The sequence below is a fragment of the Hyperolius riggenbachi genome, chromosome 4 (genome assembly GCF_040937935.1).
Source record: "Hyperolius riggenbachi isolate aHypRig1 chromosome 4, aHypRig1.pri, whole genome shotgun sequence".
Taxonomy (NCBI): domain Eukaryota; kingdom Metazoa; phylum Chordata; class Amphibia; order Anura; family Hyperoliidae; genus Hyperolius; species Hyperolius riggenbachi.
The window spans coordinates 57,455,791-57,478,232 of record NC_090649.1 but is presented as its reverse complement, the minus strand read 5'-3'; the positions used below and the strand labels follow the sequence as shown (position 1 = coordinate 57,478,232).

The window sequence follows — 22,442 nt, the reverse complement described above, 5'->3', positions numbered from 1 at the left end:
AAGAGGCGCCACAGGGCCCACAACCTCCTGAACACCTTAATATCTAGTTATCTGGCTTGCAGTCGCTGCCATGTATCCCCTTTTCTTATTTCTTTCTGCTTCAAACACAATTAGGAATGACAGCTGAATGAATTCTGCGCCCCCTCCTACACTGCGCCCTGAGGCTGGAGCCTCTCCAGCCTAGGCCTCGGCCCGGCCCTGATGCAGATAGTGTTGTGGCCCAGAATTAAACCAGGGACTAAATCCTGGAAGGAAAGGGAGCTCCCCACTATACCACCATTTTCTGTCCTTTAATTGATCAGATGAAATATGCATGCTATGAAAATTTTTTGTTGTCACCACTTTTCAGCATACTAGTTCCTAAATACACTAGGTTTTTTCCCCCTCACTTTTCTAATGAGCTAATACAGTTCCATCTGTGACCAGGAGGTGGCCTTCCACCTGTTACTAGGAACTTTCCCACTGAAAATAAAGACGGTTAGTTGAGCCTTTTCTTTTTTTCCCCCTTCTTTTTGCAGTTCTATTTTTTTCCTGCAGGTGGCAGCCTCTGCACTGGTACTTGGTAGCCCTATCACAAGACACAAGGCTGGAAGGAGCAGGCAGGCAGCAGCAGAAAGGGGGGTGGAGGATGCAGAGGGAGAGAGAAGCAGCAGCAGCAGCAGCAAAGATGGATGAGATATGAACAACGAAGCTGGACCTGGCACCCCTGCAAAGCTATGAATGCAGGAGGACTCAGGGGCTTGGCATAGCAGCAGGACTTCAGGCTGAGCCCCCTGTGCTGGTTAGCAGTGCCAAGGATTGGGCACTGACCTGGCTGCAGACATCTGGATGCATATGACAGCTGTCTGTTGCTTTCTCCTTTGTGTGATTCCCAGGAGGCTGGGGACCCTGGATGCAACCCTCATTGCTCGCCACCGCTCTTCCCTGCTGTGGAGAAACATGTAGCCAACCTTCAGCATCCCTAAAACCAGAGAACGCAGACGCCTATCCCTTAACCAGCACCTTGTAATCCATTTTTGTTTTTATACCTCTTGATTTTTTTTGTACCTTATTTTTATAATTGATTTTTAATTCAGAGCTACTTGAAATCTCAGTTTGTTTTTTTTTCCTCTCTCACCCTCTCTCATTCATTTATTTATTTTTTATTATTATTTCTTGCCATCAGCGAGGGATGTTTGGCTGTATGTGGGATCTGAACATGCATATTCGTAGCTTCCCTGCGTTTTTTTCACGAGTCGTGCCTGATTGAGGATGCAAGATCCAGGCTCGGGGAGGAATTACACTGTGTTCTTTGATTAAAAAACAACAGATTGCACAAGGGGAACGCGGCAAGGCAAAGGAAAAAAAACAAAAAAACATATGCCCCTGCTATGCATCGGCTAGAAAGAGCTCCAGGCTTATCCCGTTAAGACGAAGGAAGGCACCTGTCTCCAAAGATACTCTGAACGGTGGTCTCGGCAGAGAAGAAGATCCGTCATTTATTACCTGTGTACCAAATGGTTATCTCCGTTTCCCATCCATGCTTCTGGAAGGCCGTTTGGCTCGTTTAGGCGTTGAAGAAACATCAGGCTTTTTTCCTTGCAATATTTTTGTACTGAAAACAAGAAAATGAATTGGCCTGCAACGAGAATTCTATAATTTCTAGGAATCTTGTTTCTAGGCCTGCAAGCTGAGAAACAAGTCACGATGAAACTGGTGGGGTGGCAAGACCAGCGAGGGCATGAGTCGTAGCTGAGATAGCTGTGGTGAAATCGGCCCATGATTTGGGCATGTGGCGTCCATTCTACATCTGGTGAAGTCGAGATTTTATTTTTCATCTTAGGAAGAACTTGAAGATATTTATTTCAGCGAGCATTTTATATTATTACCGCAAAGATGCCTCAGAACCGGGGGTTTTCCGAGCCGGAGTACTCTGCGGAGTATTCGGCGGATTACTCGGTGAGCTTGCCCTCGGACCCGGACCATGGCGTGGGTCGGACACATGAAGTCACAGTGCGGAGCTCGGGCTGCTGCCTCTGCCTGCCACGCTTTATGCGGCTCACGTTTGCACCGGAGTCACTGGAGAATCTCTACCAGACCTACTTCCGCCGGCAACGCCACGAGACCCTTCTGGTTTTGGTCGTTTTTGCTGCTCTTTTTGACTGCTACGTTATTGTCATGTGCGCTGTGGTGTACACCCAGGACAAGCTGGCCTCCACGTTAGTGGCCTCCATAGGCCTTCTGGCCCAGATCTTGCTGTTTGTACTGTGCAGGTTTGAGCTGTTACCGGACCGTATCTCCCGCAAGTTCGTCCCTTACATCCTGTGGATATTGATTGCGGCCCAGATTTTTTCATATCTGGGACTCAACTTTGCCCACTTCCACGAAGCCAGTGACACTGTTGGTTGGCAAGCCTTCTTTGTGTTCTCGTTCTTCATCACCCTGCCCCTTCGCCTTACGCCCATTGTCCTAATCACTACCGTATCCTGTGGAATACATACCCTGGTATTGGGAGTAACCATCGCTCAACAGCAACAAGGATCTATTAACACCAACACTTTGCTACGTCAGGTAAGAGCTTAACGCCTCTTTAAAAACAAGTCCATGGGTAAGACAAAAATGGTCAAAAAGTTACAACCCTCCTCAGTGTAATCCAGTTATACAGTGCTACACAACTTTGGTAATGAAAGTTTTAGCACGACCACCACTAATGGCCAGGGCTGGATTTTCCATAAGGCACTGTAGGCTAATGCCTACAGGCGCATAAAAAAAATTATACCCAGATTGTCCCTAGACAAAAAGCAGCCATGAGGCTGATGGAGCTGAGTCAGGTGATGGGCATAATATCACACGATGGTAAATCACATGATAGTTAAGTAATGCAGCACTCATTGTTTGCTATTGGTCCTGGCCAGAGATATACTGTACAGCATGTGCAAATCTGGGCAACATGGAGGATTTTGGTGGTCAAATGTTTTCTAATTTAGGGTTTGGATTTTGAAAAGTATAACACTCCTAACAAAACAAAAAAAATCCTGCCAGCCCTGGGGGTGAAAGGATAGGGAGTGATACAGCAATCAAAGAGGACCTGTAGTCAAAATAACATAATAGAAATAATATTCATATATAAATTATGTCGGGCCTATTTTCACTAGGCATGAATCAAGGCTGTTTTCCACATGCGATTTTGGATGCAGAATTGCAGCCTATTGAAATCAACAGGCTGCATCCGAATCCTGTTTGGAAAAAAGTGATGCATGCTGCAGAAAAATGGCATGGCATGTTAGTTCGTCATAGCACAGGTGCCACCCCCCAGGGGGAATGCAGCCTCAGGCCTGGAACCCACTAGCAGCACATTTCTGAGCACTTGTGATTTGAAAAGCTCTTGCTAAGGCAATGCTATGGGGGTTTAAAAAAAAAATCACATCCCTCAAGTGGAATCACACACATAGCATTATATTAGCAAGAACTTTTCAAATCACAAGTGCTTACAAAAGGCTTAGGGCCCATTCACACTTACAATCGCAGAACGCCGGCGATTACCGCCGGCGTTCTGCGGGAGTGATTTTCCCGCGATTAGCGCGGAAAAATCACTGGACACTGCGGCGGTTTTGGAGCGATCGCGATTAGCGTGCTATGCACGCTAATCACGATCGCAAATCGCGGAACGCTCGTCGCCGGCAAACCGCTGCATGCAACGCGGTTGCGGTTATCGCTAACCGCAACCGCGGCAGTGAGAACACGGCCACTGGCTACAATGTGTAGCGGTTCTTGCAGAACCGCTAGCGGTTTGCCGCGAGCGGGAATCGTGCGATTCCCGCTCAGGTGTGAATGGGCCCTTAGGCTGGCGCTTGGCTAATGTATTTGAATGGGATGGAGCACACCAGAGCGATGAGCTTTTTTTCCCAAACGCAAACTCGGGTCCTGCAGCATTTTTGCTGATTTCAGAGGCTATTCAGCCTCAATGTTAAGTATAGGAAAGTGGAAAATCGCCCTGAAAAGTGCTAGAACAGAGCGATTTTCCAATCGTGTTTTTGTTACAGAAGCTTTTCAGTTCCAGCTCTACTGTAACAAAAATTAAAAACTGTTACACCAAAACGCTCCAAAAATCGCTAGGCACATGCCTAGAATCGCCTTAAAAAAATCCCCTTTACGCTAGCGCTTTGTGGTGTGCACTGGGCCTCAGAAAAGTGCTGCTATTGGGTTCCAGGCTTTTTAAGTCATTGTAACTCTTTCCTCTCCCTGACGTACTTTCTAAGCTCTAAAACCAGTAGAAAATATACCTGCTCTCCCAGAATGCCGTGGGAGGGAGAATTCCGCATAGCTAAACAGCCTAGGCTGAGCATCAGGGATGCTCAAATCCGAATTCGGGTCAAACCCGGATAGTTGCTATCCGGATTTCACCCAGTAAACCTGTGCGGGATGGGCGGGGATGTCAAGCTTACCTGTCTGACGTCCTCTTTGGTCCGTCCCTCCGCGCCTCCCACGATGCAATCCATGCGCATCACTTGACTACAAACACTTCCTCCTTCAACCCGGCAGGAGGAAGTGTTTGTAGTCACTGGACCGCGGGAGTGAGTGGGAGGCGCGGAGGGACGGACCGCAGAAGACGTCAGACAGGTAAGCTTGACCCCCCCACCCTGCACAGGTAACTGGGTGAAATCCGGATAGAACTATCCGGGTTTCACCCTAATTTTGGATTTGAGCATCTCTACTGAGCATCACTGGGAGGGCGGGACTGCACACCAATATACAGCAGTATATAGATATAGGAAGAGTTTGTCATGCTAAAACCAGAATATTTAACATATAAGTGTGTATTCTGAATAATTTACTGCATTCTACCATATGCTGTTACGGTTCCTATTTAAAGGGAACCTAAACTGAGAGGGATATGGATGTTTCCTTTTAAACAATACCAGTTGCCTGGCAGTCCTGCTGATCTCTTTGGTTGCAGTAGTGGCTGAATCACACACCTGAAACAAGCATGCAGCTAATCCAGTCTGACTTCAGTCAGAACACCTGATCTGCATGCTTGTTGAGGGGCTGTGGCTAAAAGTATTAGAGACGCAGGATCAGCGGGAGAGTCTGGGAACTGGTATTATTGTAAAAGGAAAAATCCATATCTTTCTCCGTTTACACTCCCTTTAAGGGCCCATTTCCACTTGTGCGGTGCAAATCACCGCGGTAAAAATTCGCAATGCGGATGCGAATTTCGCATGCGGGTCTATGCGAATTTTCATGGCAATTTTCATGCGAATTCGCATGGATGACGATGTATGGGAATTTAACCATGGCAGTGCTGGTGTGTTTTTCCATTATTTCTGTGCTAATTCGCATGAAAATTCGCATACCCAAACCGCATGCGAATTTACTATTAAATACATTGTATGCGATTCGCATAGCGGTATGCGGCATGCGAATTCTGATGGCTCTGCCATGCAAATTTTTTCTGCACAGAAAACCGCAAAGGAATCCTCACAAGTGGAAACAGTCCCATTCACTTGTATTGCTATGGGAATTTGCATGCGAGAAACGCATGCGAATTCACGATAGTGAAAATGGGCCCTAAGCCCTTAGCTGAATTTTAAAGTAAACTTGCGTCAATCATTTTTGAAATGTAAAAATCCTGTCCAATCTGTACCATTTTTGAAGCTATTTTCTTTAAGGCTAGATGCGCAGTAGGATGGTGTGTTATTATGACATTAAGGTCGCAACATAAAATTACAAAGTAGCGCACCAAAAAAGTCGTAACACAACTTATGCTGTGTTACCGTCGCATACAGTAGATACAGTAGAGCATACACGCAATGAAAAGTATGCTTCCCTGTAAGTGTAAATGTCTGCGTCTGAGGTAATGCACTGCAGCAGTGTGTCACAATAAACGCAACATTTACAACGCGACTTTAACGTCTTACTGTGAATATTGCATAGGGTTAACATTGCCGTGCGGTAACCTGCGTTATGCGACTTTATTAACGCAGGACAATAACGCCCCACTGTGAATCTAGCCTCAGGGATTGTGCAAAAACGTGCAACCCTTTAAAAATCGCTCTGAAAAACGCTGTGCAAAATTGCTTTGCGACTGCTATTGCTTTTGTAGTGTGAGCTAGGCCTGAGGCCCAGTGCACACTGAGCGGTTTTAGCAGCGATCCGCCAGTGAAAACGCTTGGCTAATGTATTTCAATGGGATGGTGCACACCAGCGGTTTGAGTTTTTTTCCAAACTGCAAACATGCCTCCTGCTGCACGATTGCGGTTTTCAGAAGCGTTTCGTCCTCAATGTAAAGTATAGGAAAAACGCAAACCGCTCTGGAAAATGCTACATCAGAGCGGTTTTGCAGGCGTTTTTGTTACAGAAGCTGTTCAGTAACAGCTTTTACCGTAACAGTATTTGTAATCTGCTACACAACAACGTTCCCAAAAACGCTAGGCATGTTTAGAAAACGTCTCTAAAAATGCCTAGAATCGCTCTGAAATCAGCTCCAAAAACCGCTAGCGTTTTGACGATCTGCTAGCGGTTTTGGTGTGCACTGAGTGTTGGTGAAGAGTGAGGGGGAGAGGAAAACAAGTAGAGAATAAATCTGTCTGGACCTGGAATTTAGCTAAGGGTGCAGCCTCACCACCCTCTCTGCAGTATTGCCAGATCTTGCTGCATTAGGACTTCCTGTATGGATGTCCAACCCCAGTGACCTTATCCATGCTCCCTGCTGACCCACCTGACCATACCGCACTTTCTACTGTCTGATAGTCTAGGCAATGATATGACATCAGGACTTTATGTCCAACCACAGTGACCATAGCCGAGCCTCCTGCTGCCTGGGCTGGTGCACACCAGAGCGCTTCTGGAGCGTTTTTTTTAAAACGCTTGCAGGGGGAAAACCGCTTGGCTAATGAAAGTGAATGGGATGGTGCACACCAGAGCGGGTAGTTTTTTCCACAAACGCAAACTCGGGGGCTGCAACATTTTTTTTTAGATTTCTGAGGCGTTTCTGCCTCAATGTAAAGTATAGGAAAGTGGAAAACAGCTCTGAAAAACGCCAGATCAGAGCGTTTTTGTTACAGTAGCTGGCCAGTAACGGCTTTACTGTAACAATAATTGAACTCTGCTACACAAAAACGCTCCAAAAAATGCTAGGCATGTTTAGAAAAACTAACATGCCTAAAATCGCTCTGAAATCGGCTTCAAAAACCTCTAACGTTTTGCGGATCTGCTAGAGGTTTTTGGTGTGCACTGGGCCCAGGGACGTAGCAATAGGGGTTGCAGAGGTTGCGACCGCATCGGGGCCCTTGGGCAAGAGGGGCCCCGCAGAACCTTCCCTCAACTTCAGTATTAGATCTCTTTTGGTCTTGTGCTCATAATAATGACTTCTATAGACACTTTGAATAGTGGTAATCATTAATTAACTGCTCCCCATCCCCTTCTTGCACCTCTGACACTGTAATTGCCATTGGCAGGTCTTAGTGCGCCGTATCAATTGTTACGTATAGAGTGTTTGGGGGGCCCTAATGTAAAGCTTGCACCAGGGCCCACAGCTCCACTGACTGGGCCTCTGATAGATGTCTAGGCAAGGATATGACATCAGGACTTTATGGATGTCCAACCACAGTGACCATAGCCGAGCTTCCTGCTGAGCATACATTTGAAATCGGTGCCGGGAGACTTGGGCGCAGGATACAGCCGGTATATGGCTGACCCTGCTGCTGCACAAGTCCCAGCGGCGTTAATTACTATTCCCCTTCCTGGCCGCCATGGATAGTGGGGAATGATATAATTCGGCTTCCAGCGATTATTGTGTTATAAAAGCAACCTCAGCTCCGTCTTCTGAGCGCCGCTATAGCTGTAATTTCTATTACAGTCCATGGTGGCGCCGGCTGCGCCCAAATCTACCTGCGCTGAAAAGCACTGCTCTGTCCTGCTGACCCATCTGACCACACCACACTTTTTACTGTCTGATAGATGTCTAGGCAGGTATATGACTATACAGTGCAAGTGTTAAGGCTTGTACCCACCTCACGATTCTTTGCTTGATTCTTCTGACAACCGGCGATTTCTGAGCGACGAGTGATTGTTTCTGTGATCTTGTGAGGTGGATATGAGTGCGCGATTAGGCGAACAACTCCTTGCGACGCGCGGCGACCATGACCGTCACAGTGGATTGCATCTTTGAGATCCCTGACGACTCCCGCGCAATTACTGCGATCATTTGAAATCTCGTTCACCCCCGTTACTTGCCATCCGCGAGGGAAGGAAGATGGATCGGGGACCCGCGTTCATCAGGAGGGGTCGCTGTGAGGTTCCCCAGTCCATCATCAGGTGAGTATTGAGCTTAAGGGAGGTATCTGGGGTATTATTTTAGGCCCAAGGTGGCAGTCCTGATATTTTATTTTGCACAGGAGTCACCAAAAATATCTTAGAGCAAACGTGTGAGAAAAAAGATAATAAAAAAATGATACTTATGAAGTTAAAGGGCTTAACCAGATGCTTCCTGTGGCTGCCTGTGCCCGGGCCAGTTCTAGACTTTTTGCTGCCTGAGGCAAACTTGTGAGATGCCGCCGCTGAGGTATATAACTTTTCTACAAATGTTGTCATCAGGTGCACTTTAATGCTCGCACATAATAAAGGCTCCTGTTAAAAAGGGCACAAGATAGAAACAATATTCAAGTTATGGTTTAGTAAAATGGGTGCCAGGCTATGCCATAAAATGTTGTTTATAATACTGATTTTCTTTTATTCCCCACTGTAACCTCTACTCTTACATCTAGTAAAATGGACACAAGTAAAAGTGATAAAATATTAGTTTACCGATATTGCACCACTTCATTAATATAGTAAAATGTCTTTAATATTTGCCAGTATTTTACTATGATCTAACCTGTCCCTACTCTCACACAGAACCCTCCCCTGTTGGCGCCTAGCTGTTGCCTAACCTACGTCGCCTGGGTCCCCCGATCTGAGCTCCCCCTCCAGCTTTTAAAGTTAAGCAACAGCCGCTACTAGTAAGAGGCAGCGGGCGGGGATGACTCACCTCTTCCGTGTTCCAGCGTGCGTTCCACTGTCGTCACTTCCTGCAATGCCGCACTTTGTATTGTAAGTGGACGGCATTGCAGGAAGTGACGACAGTTGAACACACGCTGGAACTTACTAGTAGCGGCTGCTGCTTAACTTTAAAAGCTGGAGGGGGTGCGCAGATGGGGGACCCAGGTGATGGAGGGGGGGGTCTGACCCCCCCCTCCCTGCCGCTTTGCTCAATACCCCCTTCCTGCCCGCTACCCCCTAAAAAAGGTCCTGCAGCATTTTTTTGTCCGTTGAGCGGACCGGACAATGGATCCGTACAAGCGGATGGATGTGAACGGATCCATTGGTTAACATTGGATTCATATCGCATACCGGACCGTTTGTACAGTATTCGTTCCACTTCCGATCTGCTCAACGCTAATGTGAACCGGGCCTAAGACACAAAATGCCGGATCATGCACTGGAGCGAAAGTCCCAAAAATTCAAGTTCACGTTACTGCGTGGACGGTCCAGTAGGGTACACAAGGCCCTGCCAGTGGCTTACAATCTATAGGGAGGGGTTGGTGACACCATACAAGGGGGGGGGGGGGTGCATTGAGAGGTCCTCGGCAGAGAGAGTTTGGGCATCGGTGAGGTGCGCTAGGCCTTCTTGAAGAGGTGAGATTTGAGGGCTTGTTTAAAAGAGGGGGTAAGCCTAATGGGCAGCGGAAGAGAGCTCCAGAGGTTGGGAGTGGCTCACTATAGAAAAGATTCACACCACCTTCCCATACCTCCTTTTGAAGATGAGAAAGAGGGACACTTAAGCCACACCCCCTGTGCAGCCTTAAGCCACACCCTTAATTTTGCAAACATTATTAGACAGTGACCTTCAAAGACACAAATCCACAAAACAGCACATAATATGGCAGCGTTACCTCCAGAACAGCACATAACATGGCAGCGTTACCTACAGAACAGCACATACCATGGCAGCGTTACCTCCAGAACAGCACATAATATGGCAGCGTTACCTTCAGAACAGCACATAACATGGCAGCGTTACCTCCAGAACAGCACATAACATGGCAGCGTTACCTCCAGAACAGCACATAACATGGCAGCGTTACCTCCAGAACAGCACATAACATGGCAGCGTTACCTCCAGAACAGCACATAACATGGCAGCGTTACCTCCAGAACAGCACATAACATGGCAGCGTTACCTCCAGAACAGCACATAATATGGCAGCGTTACCTCCAGAACAGCACATAACATGGCAGCGTTACCTCCAGAACAGCACATAACATGGCAGCGTTACCTCCAGAACAGGACATGGCAGAGCTACTGCAAAACCACATGTAGGTGTGCATAGATGTTTGCAGGGATGGTTTGCAAATTGTATTAAAAAAATGTTTTCTGCCTCTAGATCCCATAGTGGCCACCATGGCGATCCATATACCACTGCTGCCAGGGTGGGGAGAGAGACTTAAGAGTGCTGGAGAGTGGGGCTTGCTGAGGGTCAGGAAGGGGGTGCAGCTGCAGCAGGGGCTAATGAAGCATGCTCAGGGGGTTAGGGTAAAATGAAGACTGGTGTGTGGGGAAGGGTTCTGAGAGAGCCTGGCCTGGGGGAGATGGGGTAAGTGAGGGCTGGTGTGTGGGGGAAAGGGGTTCTGAGAGAGCAGGAGTGGGGAGGAAGGAGGGCTAGTGTGGGGGAAGGGTCCTGAGAGAGCAGGAGTGGGGAGATGGGGTGAGTAAGGGCTGACACTTGGAGAGCATAAAGAGCAGAGCTCATATATTTTTGGAGGGTGAGAGTGAAAGCTGGCTGGAGGTACAAGAGGGGCATTATCTGGTCACCGACCAGCCACTTACCATTCAAATCTCCCTCTTCTCCATTATCCTCTCTGAGGGGGGTGGGGCTTGAACCAAGGAAGCAGCCAATCATCACATCTCTGCTCCTTCCACCCACTGTGCTCGCAGCCTCTCACACGCAGGAAACTACAGGCAGCCAGTCAGTACTGCACTGAGATCTGTGGGCGGGACTGGCTGCAGCGAGGTGTGGGGACTGGGGATTAGATAACACAGAGGTCTGTGAGCTGGATAGCAGTCGGGGGCGGGGCTATCACGGACCTCTGGGGGCAGAGCTATCACGGAGCTCTGAGATCGAAGCTATGAGGCTCACAGAGCATTGGGAAGGAGGAGGGGAGAGGAGGAGCAGGATGCACAGTAATGCTGACTGTAAGGGAGAGAGAAAGTCAGGGAGGGAGGAGGAAAGCGGGATTTGACAGGCAGGAGGCTGGGCCCGGGACCAGGGGGCGTAAACCGGGATAGTCCTGCCCAATTCGGGACAGTTGTGGCCTATGCGCACTTCCCGCCAGCTCAAGGAATTTAGAAAATGTTCTGAAACAGCATCATAGACGGCAATTAAATCCTGAAAAAGATAAGTATTTTCCACGCAAGAGCTTTGCCTATAATTGGTACACATTTTTAGAGAGTACCTAAATTATAAATTACAGTTTGCTTTAAACCTAATAAGTTGCCAAGATATATAACATCACACATGATAACGTGTAATTTTCTCACCCCCAGGGTCCGTATTCCACATATGGTCGTGAAATCCCCACCCCCAGTGTGAAATTGGGCCCTCAGTTTTTTTTTTCTTTCCAAACCATAGGTGCAAAGGATGCTGGGGGATTGATGTCATAACTCCACCCCTCATGTCCATGTGATCTAATCTAGGCAGACAGACAGACATCTAAAATAAGAATTATAGCAAACAGACATGATAAGACGGCTGCTGCAGTTCTCCGGTGTCTTCTCTCTCCTACACACTGTGAGAAGAGAAGTAATTTGATCCGGGCAGGCAGAGAGCAGGAAAGGGAACCAGGCTGAAAAGGTGGGCACAATGCTTTCAGCTTCAGGAGGAAAAAGGAAGTGCTGCTACATATATAAATGTAAGTCTGTTCCATCCAATAAGATGTACCAGATGTATACTTGATATGTTCATCTAACTGTACACAGTGCCCAGACTACATATATGCATTGCCTTTTTTGGCTGGAGGTGGTCTTTAAGGTGTAAAGCAAAAAGCCACAATGTTTCAGGTATGTGTGGTAGGAATCGAAGCCTGTTTGTAATACGACACTGCCTTGTCCCTGAATACAAACTGAATACAAACTGTTCTGCTGCACACAGTGGGCTTGATTCACTAACCGACGCTAAGTGTTAACGCCGGTGTGAAAAGCCACTTAGTGCCCCATAAGTAGCTTTGCACGCACTAACAGTCACGCAAAGCTACTTCGTGCATAGCCCCGCAGCGTGGTGCGCCGGTATTAGTGCGCTGCCTTGTAACCGTCGCACCCGGGTGCGACGAAAACGGCACATCGGGTGCCCCCGAAGCGGCGCATTGATGCACCGTTTTGAGGGCATCCAATGCGCCGGTTTCGTTGCATGACGGTTACACGGCAGCGGGTGCGACGTTATCGCACTAATATCGTGCGCATTGAGCGGGGCTATGCGAGATGTGTGGGCGCAAACCACTTAACTTCGTGGTTTGCACCCACTGGGTGGTAAAGGCTCACTAACCGGCTTAGCGCCGGTTAGTGAATCAAGCCCAGTATAGTTCTGTTCAGATTATTAGTATTACCGTATATACTCGAGTATAAGCTGAGTTTTTGAGGCCAAAAAAGTGGCCCAAAAATGGGGGTTCGGCCTATACTCGGGTCACTCGTCAGTGGTGTCCCCCTCATGCAGCCCCCACTGTAATTGACACCGCAAACAAACAGAAAAAGCTATGCGCTGACCGGAGGCTACTTAACCCTACATGTGCGCGTTGCAGCAGGCACATTTGTTGGCCGTGTCACCCCCCGCCAGTGTGCCGCTAGACAACAATGTCTCCCATCTCTGAGGTGTCCCCCGTTCCCCTCCCGAAGTGTGTCTGTAGTGATATGCAAAGCAGTGCGGCTTAATTTCCTCACCGCCGATCCACACCCGCTGCCAGGTGTCCTCTGTAATCTACGGCCGGCAGCTCTGAGGTGTCCCCCGTTCTCCCCCTGAGCGTGTCCGTAGTAATATGGTAAGAGTGCGGCTTATTTTGCTTTCCGCCGATCCACAGACGCTGCCGGGTCTCCTCTGTAAGCTATGTTCACAGCAGTCTTGTTGCTATGACGTCATCTAGTGACGCCTCGCATCACGTGAGTCACTGCACAGATTGATAATGATGAGACTGCTATGGACTGAGGAGACCCAGTGGTGGATTGGCGGAAAGCAAAACAAGCCACTCTGCTTTTCATAATACTGTGGACACACTTGAGGGGAGAACAAGGGACAACCCAGAGCTGTCGGACATAGGTTACAGAGGAGACCCGGCGGCGGCCATGGATCGGCGGTAAGCTGCACCACTGTGCAAATCCCTATGGACACACGGGGGGGGGGGGGGGGGGACACCTCAGAGCTGCCAGACATTCTTGTCTGACAGCGCACTAGGGGGTAACACGGCCACCATTTGTCGTGCAAAAATGTACACATAACTTATCTCGTCTACTCACCACAATGCAATCCCCAGGATTGAAGCAGTTCTGCTAGGAGTGGGCACATGCTTTTTCCATATACAGGAGATTAGTGTTTACAGGATATCTGCACAGCCATATGCATTAAACAGAGACGGTCAGTTCTGAGTCTGTGATGGTCTTAATTTTCTTTCTGAAATGAATCTTAACAAGGTCCCTAGTATAATTTCCACCTGCACCGCTCCTACATTTCCGCGCCTCCAAACACCCCCCCTCGGCTTATATTCGAGTCAATCATTTTTTTCAAATTATTTTAGGTAAAAGTTGGGGGGTCGGCTTATACTCTGGTCGGCTTATACTCTGGTATATACGGTATGTATTTATTGTCCAGGGCTTCATAATATGATGGCACTTTATACAAACAATAAATTTTAATAATAATCTCTCCGAGTGTATTGCAACCAGCAGTGGAAGGTACAGCTCAATTTCATGACTGGAGTTTGCTTTTACATGCAGAGTGATACATCATAATTTTCACCAGCATGTCATGTGACAGGAAGTGAGCTGTTACTCAGAAATGGTTTGTTTTATCTCTGCTTCCTGTGTAGATATTAATCTTCACCGTTCATCGCTGTGTCATTTTCTACTATCAGAGGCAACGAGCAGAAACACGATAGGGCTCTTTTCCAGTAAGAAACGCGATCACAATTCTTTTGGTTGCCACTGCCGCAATTCCTCCGCAATCCGATCAGGTTACAGCAGGTAATTTGCGATTTCTGCCGAGAAATATTTTGAATTGACGAATCAAGGAAAATGGCATAGTGGCGTGATTGCTATGCAATTTTCCTGCGCTCTTAAACTTAAAGAGGAACTCCAGTGAAAATAATGTAATAAAAAAAGTGCTTCATTTTTACAATAATTATGTATACATGATTTAGTCAGTGTTTGCCCATTGTAAAATGTTTTAAATCCCTGATTTACATTCTAACATTTATCACATGGTGACATTTTTACTGCTGGCAGGTGATGTAACTATGCTTGTTTTTTTTGGCAATTGGAAACAGCTGTAAACAGCTATTTCCCACGATGCAACGAGGTTCACAGACCGGAAACTGCCAGGAGTACCACGGTCCTCAGAGTTTTTTGTGGGAGTGGTTTCACCACAATATCAGCAATACAGAGCTCCCTGATGATCCGTTTGCAAAAAGGAATAGATTTCTCATGTACAAAGGGGTATTAGTGACTGATTGGGATGAAGTTACCAGGTAACGCAACGATGGCGTAATGACAAAATATGGACACCAACAATCTAATGCTGCCCATACACGCTACAATAAAAACATTCAATTTTCCCATTTATTCGACCAATACAATTGAATCGAATGAAAGTTGAAAAGAATCAAAACATTTTTGGGGAGCAACACAAACAAACTATTATCCCGTTTTTTTAGATATAAATCTGATCGGACATGTTTGAAAAATCATTATATTTGATCATTTTTTTCCTGGACTTTCTGACAAATGGAACGTTCGTGTATGGTACCTCAAAAACAACTATGCGATTTTTTTTTTGATCTAACAGAATAAAAATTATGTAATAGAAAAAAAAAAAAGAAAAAATTGGACCATGTATGGACACCATAATGGTGTCCATACATGGTAAAATAAAAACATTCAATTTTACAATTTATTCGACCAAAACGATCGAATTGAAAATAATCCTTTTTTGCGATCAAGAAAAACAAACGATTATACAGTTTATTTCAATAAAAATCCGATCGGTCACGTTGGAAAAATCTTTATATTCGATCTAAAGTAATTAAATATAATAGAACGAAATTATCTAATAAAAAAATAAATAAAAATGAAAATATTGTACCATGTATGAGCACCATAAGGGAGACCGACACCACTCTGGTTTCCTCCCACATCAAAAAAAACATACAGAAGATAAAGATAATTGGCTTCACCCTAAAAAAAAGAAAAAAATGGTCTCAATTGTGATAGAAAAATGACTATAGTATCGATTAGATTGTGAACGCCTCTGAGAGAAAGTTAAGTGACAAGACAATATACTCTGTACAGCGCTGTGGAAGGTGTCAGAGCTATATAAATCTATATATATAATAGAGTAAGTGCCTCAACCTTCAAGCAAGAAGAAGAAGTAGCGCCCTGCCCCCAGGGCCGGTCCAAGCAAGAAGAAGGGGCCGGTCCAAGCAAGAAGAAGAAGTAGCAGTGGCTGAATAGAGTACTGGTTAAGGCTGCTTACACACTAAGACGTTACAGGCGCACGTTAGTGCAGCCTGTAACGCTCCCCCAACGCACAGCAATGTAACACAAGTGGGCTGTTCACACAGCCCACGTTGCGTTACATGTAACGCTGCACGTTCTTCCGAGAGTGCAGCATGCTACGGCGTTACAGCAGCTTAAGCCGCGTTAGACTGTTTGCACATGCTCAGTCATGTTGGGGAGGAGCGGAGAGCGGCCAGGCACATGGCTAATTAATATTCACTGCACGTTATGACGTGCAGTGTTTACTTCCTGGTGCGGCCGCTCTGTGCGGCGATTGGCCGGCGGGACCACGTGATGCCGCATGCGTCCAAGAGTATGCATCACGGACGCCAGAGTGAGCTGCACAACGCGGCTCACTCTGACGTCCACATCGAAGAGCACCAGGCCTCGCGTTAGGTGCACGTTATGCGACCTTAATGTAGCTACGTCTAGGTGTGCAAGTAGCCTAAGGGCTCTGCCTTTGATATGGGAGACCAGGGTTGGAATCCTGGCTAGGGTCAATACCTATTCAGTAAGGAGTTCAAGGCAAGACTGCCTAACACTGCAGGGTGGCCTCCTGAGCCCGTCCCAGTGGCTGCAGCTCTTGAGCGTTTTGAGTCGGACAGGAAAAAAGCGCTATATACATTTTTGGATTATTATTAAATAGCGCCCTGCCCCCAGGGGCGATCCTAGACTTACCGCCGAGCTGGAGGGGGTAGCGGGCAGGAAGGGGATATTGGGCGCTGCGGCAGGGAGAGGTCGGATCCCACCCCTCCCTCACCTGGGTCCCCCATCTGCGCTTCCCCTCTAGCTTAAGTTCAGCAGCAGCTGCTGCTATTAGTAAGAGGCAGTGGGTGGCGATGACTCAGCTCTTCCGCGTTCCAGCGTGCGTTCCACTGTCGTCACTTCCTGCAATGCTGCCACTTACAATACAGTGGGCGGCATTGAAGGAAGTGACGACAGTGGAACATAGAAGAGCTGAGTCATCCCCACCCGCTGCCTCTTAATAATAGCGGCGACTCGAACTTAAGCTAGAGGGGAATCGTAGATGAGGGACCCAGGTGAGGGGGGTCCGACCCCACTCCCCGCCGCTGTGCCCAATACCCCCTTCCTGCCCGCTACCCCCTTATGCGGCGTAGGGTCGGCTAGTACATTATAAGAATATGTTAGGACGTTAGACTTTGACTATAGCAGGGATTAGATTGTGAGCTCCTCTGAGGACAGTCAGTGACATGACAATGTACTCTGTAAAGTGCTGCAGAAGATGTCAGTGCTATATAAATACATAATGATTATATGGTAGGACATTAGACTATGATTATGGTAGGGATTAGAGTGTGAGCTTCTCTGAGGACAGTCAGTGACATGACTATGTACTCTGTAATGTGCTGCAGAAGAAGTTGGTGTTATATATAAGTAGTTAATAATGATAACTTTCCAGCAGTTTTCATTAGTTGAGTGACTACCTAGCTTTTTGTGATCAATAGTGATCGAAATCAAATCGCAAAACGCTGTTGGTGGAAAACACATGCAATTCGCTGCAGTTTTGCAAAAAAAAAATAAAAATCTGGTACTGTATTTTTGGAAAACGCACAGCAATGCAATGTTTGTGTGGCCCATAGACTTACATTGTATGTGATTTTGCATGAGTTTTTGCAACATACAGGAAACCGCATGCGATTTAAATAAGTGTGCTCCCTGCCTTAATCTAACACCAGGGATAAACCCACACAACCAATTCCACTATGTCATTATTTATTTAACAAAAATTTACAAAAATTAAGAAGGTACGGTATGTGCAAAAAAAGAAAAAAAGTACCCCCTGTGGTTCAGTAGCTTGTGGATCCGCAGCAATAGCTTGAAGTCATCGGTTTCTGCATGACTTCGCCTCACATCATGTGGAGGGGGAGGTATTTGGGGAGTTTTTATCCACTTTTCTTTACTTCATTGCTTCAGTTCATTGAGATGTGCAGGAATTTGTTTACACACAACTCTCATAAGGTTCTTCCACAGCATTTTGATTTTGTTGAAGACTTTGACTTTGGACCATTGCAAGCCTCTTGTTCCTCTTTCATCCCTTCTGTTGTAGTGTTGATGATGTACTTGAGGCAGTTGTCCTGTTGCATGACCCAATTCCGAGTACATATGACCGCAAAGTGGTTATCTTGCAGGCTGGGCCCCCGGTTTGAATCCCAGTCAGGGCATTATCTGCAAGGAGTTTGTATGTTCTCCCCATGTCTGCGTGGGGTTCCTCAGGGCGCTCTAATTTTCTCCCACATCCCAATACAGATAAGTTAATTGGCTTCTCGCTAAATTGGCCATAGAGTACGATACATACATACATACATACATACATACATACATACATACATACATACATACATACATACAAAATACATACATAGAGATAGGACTATAGTAGGGATTAGATTGTGAGCTCCTCTGAGTGACAGTTAAGTGACAAGACAATATACTCTGTACAGCGCTGCAGATGTTGGCGCTATATAAATAATAATAGTAATAATAACTGGTTGGGTGCTGGGATAAGCCACTAATAGTAAAATATTGGTAATGTAAATTATTATTATGGCCTACCAGGTACCAGTTGTAACCTTAACTCCCCACCTAACCCCCCACCTTAGACCCCCTGGAGGTACCCCCCCCCCCCCCCCACACACACACACACACCTAATGCCTAACCTTAATCTCCCCCAAATGTCTAAAACAAAGACCTTATGCCTTACTCCTCCAACACCATCTAGTGCCTAATCTTACCCCCCCCCCCCCCTCTAAAAGTGAACAGCTACAACCATTAAATTCTATGTAGTAGCTGATCGGCTGCTACTCGCATTGGACGCCCAAATGACCAGCTAGGCGAAATTTAACACAGGCGCCCGAACAACCTTATCCACCTACTTTGGCCAAGCTTTAACTGTCACACAAATTGGCTATCATTTGGCGGTAGAATACTTTGGTATACAGGGGAGTTCATGGTGGACTCAATGACTATAAGGTGCCCAGGTCCTGTGACTGCAAAACATGCAAACCAAGCCCCAGATCACACCTCCACCACCAGGCTTCACAGTAAGTATGAGGTGTTTGCGCTGATATACTGCGTTTGGTTTTCACCAAATATGGTGCTGTGCATTATGGCAAAATGTTTCCACCCTTGTCTCGTTTGTCCAAAGAAGGTTGTTCCAGAAGTCTGGGGGTTTGTTCAGATGCAAAAGCCTAAGCTGTGCTATAATGTTCTTTTCAGAGAGAAAATTTCTCCTGGCAACCCTTCCACACAACATACTTTTCTAATTGTACTCTTATGGATATAAACATTTAGCATGCTATGGAAGGTCTTTAGCCTCTGAGATCTATTGTTTGGGGTTTTTGCAGTTTGCATTATTGCACAACATGGCCTTGGGGAGAATTAGCTGAGATATCCACTCCTGGGAAGATTGGCGATTGTCATGGACATTTTCCACTTGTGAATAATCTTTCTCAATGTGGAATGATAGACTTCATACTGTCTGGAGATGGATTTATAACCCTTCTTAGACTGATGGGAAGAAAGAATGCTTCTCTAGGATCATTGCTCATGTCTTTCTTCCTTAAAGTAAACCAGAGATCATTGAATACAAAGAATCTATACTTACCCGGGGCATAAACACAAGTGAGTCCCTTGCCGTCCTCCGGCAGTCCGCAGTTCAGCCGCGATCAGCCCCGGTAATTGCTTCAGTCACAGCAGTATGTGTCTCCTGCGCATGCTCGTGAGGTCCACGCATGCGCAGGAGACCCAGACTGGACCTGACTGAGCCAGTTACCGGGCTGATTGCAGCTGAACGGCGGACCACTTTGGAAGTCCCGGGTAAGTATTGATTCTTTGCATTTAATGATCTCTGGTACACTTTAACATTGTGCTAACACAAACCTGAATGCTCCAGGCCAGCCAGCCGCAACCCCCCCCCCCCATGTTTAAAGGATACCAGAGCAAAAATCAATATGAGAAACGGGGAAAGCAGGCATGTATGGTGATCTGTCCTAATGCTCACCGCTCCCCTCCCCACCCCGTTCTCCATTCTGCCGCTCCGCTGCCTCTAAGTGCCCTCTGGCATCCTCTTCCAGGTCGCCTGGGTCATGGTGATGTCATGCGCAGGGCACTCCTGGCCGTGGTCATGTGCTGTGGGACGCATGCAGTTGGGCCAGCGCAGGCGCAGTGATGCCCGACCCAGGCGACCGGAAGAGGGTGCTGGGGGACATTTAGAGGCAGCGGAGGGGCAGAATGGAGAGCGTGGGGGGGGGGAGCGATGAGCATCAAGACAGCTCACCATACACTCCTGCTCCACCCATTTATCATATTGATTCTGGTTCTGGTATCCTTTAAGCCTGGTACACACATCTAGTTTTGATTGGTCAACTTTACCACCTCTGTGTAGTAAGAGAGCTTACCTACACAACATGTTCATAGTACTATATTCAAAATCTGTTGGCACTCATACTACATTGAGGCAGTAAAATTGGCCAGTCATTGGACAATTTCAAATTGTATGTGTGTACCAGGCATTGCAGTTGCTGATGATCAATTAATGGCTCAATGAAGCTGACCCCTCCCCCCGCCCTTCCCCCCTACAATCAGCCATACAGACATCTTGTACCGATTGGGGAATTATTTCCGTGGTCAGCACACAAGATGCGCACTGACACTGCGGAAATCCTCCAAAAGCGTATAAAACAACAGAACCCAGCTGTGGTGCAATGCACCTGTAGAGGGAAAGTGAGCACAGAGACAATAATGTATGTGTGTCCACCAATCTAGTCGCCACCCGGCGACGGTGAACACACAACAGAGGAAACGAAGTGGGAACGCAATCGCAAGAGTGGCGATTGCCAATAGTGACACAAGGCCGAGTAAGACAGAGCACAAGTGTAGCAAGAAAGACACGCCAAATAAGAATGATCAGAACGCCAAGGAAAATAACAAACGCACTCGCTAAGCGCGGTCGCCGCACGAAAAGCGCAACAGCGACAAAGCACGCTAATTGCGCGGTCTCCGCACGAAAAGCGCAACAGAGACAAAGCATGCCAACCCTAACTAACCAATGTAACACAAAAACGAAAAGAGAACGCGAACGCTTGCTAAACGGTTGCCTCACCGAGCCTACAGCAAGCGTTCGCTCCAGACAAGACAGACAGAAGGAGTAGCCAGTAGCAACCGCAGCTCTGGCCTACACTCCCAGACAGAAGGAACCACCGCCACTACCGCTAGGGCGAATGCGATCCCAACAGACAGCACGATTTCCTGTCGACCACCGCTGGCGACAAGACAATCGCAACAGATAGACAGTACACGGCAAAACAGATAAGTACAACCTGACTACGCTAGAAGGACTGCCTAATGCACCCCCAAGGAATTACTCTAAGATAACCTTAGAAAACAGTTAGCAAAGGCTGAGACTCCGGGTGAGGTAGCAGGAACAAACCATCATGACCAGCAAGGAATTCTGGAAAGGAATGGTATTTATACTGCAAGCCATCAAAGGAAGCAGCTAAGCAATTTGCATGACAAGTAGATGCAAATTCCTCACCAGCAGAGCAACTCTGAAACTTGCAGAGTGAAGACAGGTCTCTTTTCCAGAGACCTGGAGCACTCAGACCCTAAAGAATGGTCAAACAGCTGTCTGCCTGTGCAGACAGCTGAGCAGATCATTACACATCCCTGATGCACTATTCCAGAAAAGGTAAAGAAATCTAGTGGGAAAGGGGATATCAGCTACTGATTGGGATTAAGTTCAATCCTGGGCATACGTTCTTCTTTTGTGAAAAGCTAATAATACAAAGGATATGCAAATTCTGGTTTCCCAGCAACCAGATATTGTGCTGGCAGTTGATGGGTTTGATTGGCCTTCTGTAAACTTCCTGTTCAGCTCCTGCAAATTCTGCTTCTGTTGAACTGAAATTTGTACATTCACCAGGTTATTTGCTCATTAGCAATATCCTCACACAGGTACCTATGAAGCAGTTGAGGTGGCCATAGATCAAGCAACTCGGCAGCTGATCGACTATCTGATTTCAAATATTATAATTGGATGGGATGAAAATCAATGCTGCCTAGTGCATGCCTGGTTGACGATGTAACTGTTGTGAAATACCACAAATCGATGTCTTGGAAGTAAAGTATTGGTTTATTTACTGTACAGGAGACAAAATTTTAGTCTACCGAGTAAGGCTCGTAACAGAAGTTATATACCCCAAATTACACATTACAATCATTCCTCCTACCAATAACCTGATTGGATCCTCACAAAATCTCTAAGTTAACTATTGGAATACAGAATACAGCATACATGAATACATGAATACATATTAATATTTAAGTGGATGAGATCAGTCAGTCGTTAATTATTATTAGAGGTATATGTTTCATCAGTAGCTTGTTTAGTTTAAGGCTAGTTTGACTGGTGAGATTCACACAGCGCCATCCTTATCTACAAAACAGACAAATCATACCTAGTAGCACATTTTAAACCCATGAAAACATGTGAATGAAGAGAACTAGTCTTATGCTGTATAGAACAAAGGGAGTATGGCAAAATGGCTTACAGGTGGCCATTTTATTTATCAATTTTACTTCATAACCAATTTTGGGCCAAAACTGGATTGCATGAATCAGTCAGACATGCTGCAGGATGTAGGGCCGACT

The 22,442-nt window shown here is 46.6% G+C and overlaps 1 protein-coding gene across 1 annotated transcript in view; it reads left to right on the top strand.

The window, feature by feature from the left end:
- The first annotated feature begins 635 nt into the window (after positions 1-635).
- The window catches only part of ADCY3 (adenylate cyclase 3), a 237,413-nt gene continuing 215,606 nt past the window's right edge, over positions 636-22,442 (top strand). Inside the window, exon 1 of the mRNA XM_068280078.1 lies at positions 636-2,550. Coding sequence (XP_068136179.1) covers positions 1,876-2,550 — 675 coding nt within the window. The 5' untranslated portion in view covers positions 636-1,875. The remainder of the gene's footprint in view (positions 2,551-22,442) is intronic.